This window comes from Rhagoletis pomonella, unplaced genomic scaffold (assembly GCF_013731165.1).
Source record: "Rhagoletis pomonella isolate Grant_MI unplaced genomic scaffold, Rhpom_1.0 Rhpom_scaffold_00410, whole genome shotgun sequence".
NCBI classification, from domain to species: Eukaryota; Metazoa; Arthropoda; class Insecta; order Diptera; family Tephritidae; genus Rhagoletis; species Rhagoletis pomonella.
Genome location: NW_023458964.1, coordinates 50,778 through 54,096, shown reverse-complemented (window position 1 = coordinate 54,096; position 3,319 = coordinate 50,778). Strand labels below are relative to the sequence as shown.

The following is a 3,319-nucleotide window of genomic DNA, read 5'->3' as shown; positions in this document are numbered from 1 at the left end:
GTGTCTCCACTTCGAGAAGCGTTGGTACATATGTATGTATGTGGCGTCTGTACGTACCTTCATTTAATTTTTTTTCAAACTTTCAGTAATTAAAGTACAAAAAAAACTAGGATGGTTTTGTTCCAGGATGTTTTGACTCGTATGCCTTTGTGGGCGTGGCTGGTGCCTGAAATTCGAAAAAAGGCAGTTTTTACCTCGCTTTTATTAGCTCGGGATGTAACTATGTAATATTGATGCGCCCAAAAGATGCAGCGATTTCTATTCTCAAGTTACATACCTGATGACAGTACGAATGGAAATTTTAATAGCGAGGTTTTAGGTTTTTAAACTATAATTTTATTTAAACTAGCACTTAGGCCGCACTACTCATTCCATACCATTCGTTACGATATCAGTAGAAGGGCCTTAAAACAAGCTATCTAATGCGGTCTTTTGCGTTTATGAAGTATAAATATGTCATAACGTTATCGGCCAAAAAACTAAAAATTGGGCTGCTGAAAATATAGATTTCGAGATTTTTCTCAAAAATTGGTTAGTCGATTTTATTCTAAGTCTCCCCAAGTCTAGCCCAAAACCTTAGCTTTCATTTGGTATATAGCTTTTATCTGGGAAAGCTCTTGTTGTGAAGATATTACGATTCAAATTGAAAAAAGTCGCCCCAAACAGCGACCAATGGTTTAAAATTAACATATTCGTCCAATTTGGTTACTTTAAGATATAAATATAACATACCCAGTTCCCCGAAAAAATTGCGCATTCCGCGATTGCCACTTAAACCGAAATTCCCTGCAAATCGGGGAATTTCCCGCGAGTTGACAAGTTGAAGGATGCAGCTGTGCTAATCACTTCGTACACACAATTTGTGTGTATTTCAGTGTTTTTTTCAGTCACATGCCGAAATTGTAACATTTCTCCCCATTTTAGTTGCAGATATGTACACAGTATTTAACTATACTACATGGGTTTATCACCCATACTTAACCTACCTGGGAAGACGTGTACAATATTACCTACAGTTGCAAATAAATATGAATGTATGAATGCATTTAGTTCACCCAATGGTGCCGCTACTACCTACATACATATCGTCCTTTAAAACACAAAACCGCGTAACAACAAAATGCAAAGCCGCGTATGTCAGGTTGCATAAATTATTTTCTAGAGAGTAAAAACCCTCATATTTCAAAATGGTTCTCTGTTTTATAAAGCAGTCGCATTTCTGGCTAGTATATTTCAGGACGAATGGATAAGGATTGAGCCAAGAACTTGTGTGAGCAAATCAAATTTTTGGCGGCAAATGTGAGTTACGCGGTTTTGCAGAATGACGATACGCGGTTTTGTACTTTGAATGACGATGTGTATAAATTGCCACTGAGCAAAACTACTTGAGAAAAAAGCATTAGTTTAATAGCAAGAGTACACGTCACCGTACACGTGAAAGAAGTAAAACTTCTTAAAAAAAGCACATGTGTGCGCCCCACACCCGGCAGAAATCTTAACAAAAGTAAACTACGAGACAATCCGACAAATACAGTTGTTTATTGTATCCAAAGTTGGTACCAAGTTGATAAGTTTTTATCATTTCTCATAATTTTTATTTTTTTTTTAATGTTTTCGAATACAAAGGATATGATCATTCTTTTTCGCTTTATTCCGTATTCGAAAAACTATATGTTTCAATATACACATCGATTTGAGTACATAAGTGAGATTTATATTATATTTTTAGCAATTTATTTGAGAAAAATAAAACAAATAAATAAAAACTGCCTTGGAAACTGACGCAAAATAGTATTATTTATTCGGAACGTTCGAAAATCCGTCTACTGCTAGAAACACAAAACAAGAAACAGAACTTTTGCAACGATTCGTGTGAATAAAAAAGATTTTCCCTACGTTTCCAAGGCAGTTAAAAAATGCGTATAATTTTCGTCGCGAAATTGATATCATAAATTTTGTGTTTCTAGTTCAGCTTTCGTCACTCGAAAATTTTACCTCAAAGAGGTGTTTTATTTGATAGAATTTATAACGTGGAAAAAATAAAGTGTTTTTTCTTCATTTCACTACAAGTAGAGAAATTCTGATCGAATTTAACATTGGCGATCCTGCCAGGAGACGGTAGTCTAAATTAAACTCATTTGTTTAAGCGTGTATAATAATAAATATATACCAAGACATTTGTGATTAATTCGTGACAAATAAGCCCACGCGGCGCGTCCTTAAGGTCTATTCTGCAGATATGGCCGAAGTCAAACTTGCCAAATTGAAAATTAAACGCGGTACTCTAATAGCTCAGCAGCAGCGTGTAAAGGAGTTTATCGACTCCAAATTATCAAAAGCATCTGTTCAAGAACTCGAAACTACAGCCCATGCTCTGGAGAAATACTACCATGATTTTGAAAGCATACAATCCAGCATTGAAGAACTTGAACCGGAGGAAGGGGACACCATTCGATGCTCATTCGAAGAGCTTTACTTTGTTCTTCGTCCCACTCTGATGGTTGCTATAAGGCAGTGTAAGGAGGAAGCAGGAAAAGGTTCAACAGCAACCACCAAATGTGAAACGATCGTCAGTAAGAAATTAAGACTGCCAGAAATCCCCTTGCCAACGTTCTCCGGTGACTACACCCAGTGGTTGTCGTACTACGACACGTTCTCTGCCTTGGTTCATCGCAATAGTGCTCTAGATAACGTCAAGCGATTCCACTATCTCCGATCTTCGCTTAAGGATGGTGCTCTCCGGCGTATACAGTTCATCGAAGTGACCTCTGACAACTACGAAATCGCACTCAAATCACTTGTCGGACGATATCAAAAGCGTAACGTCATTGTTCGGGGGCATATAAGACAGCTTTTTAATGTGCCTTCAAATGCCAACAAGTCTTCTTCATCGGCATTACGGGAGCTAATCGATTCAGTAAATACTCACCTGAGAGCATTATCGTCCTTAGGAAGACCAGTGGCACATTGGCATGATTTAGTCATCGAAATAGTTTTGCCAAAATTAGACAACTCCACACTTGAAAAGTGGAATGACGAAGCTCCCACTGATAGGCTTCCAACACTAGAAGAGGTTTTTAAATTCCTGGGAAAAAGGTGTACTCATTTAGAAGAAAGAGCGGCAGCAGCGCGTTCCACTACACAGCAATGCGTCAATAGTAATAAAAGCCTAAAACATTTTCGCTCTTCGCAGCAGCGTTTCGCCTTTGTTGTTTGCGAAAATGTAAAACCTCAGCGTAACTGTACGTACCGCAGTGGCACAAATCATGTTAAAGATTTGATGCTATCCATCAGAGAAATCTTTGTAATAATTGCCTAA

General features: G+C 37.7%; 1 protein-coding gene across 1 annotated transcript; it reads left to right on the top strand.

The window, feature by feature from the left end:
- Positions 1 to 2,239: 2,239 nt before the first annotated feature.
- Positions 2,240 to 3,319, top strand: LOC118750812. Its single transcript, XM_036485544.1, has one exon. The coding sequence runs from the start codon at positions 2,240 to 2,242 to the stop codon at positions 3,317 to 3,319; it is 1,080 nt and encodes a 359-aa protein (XP_036341437.1).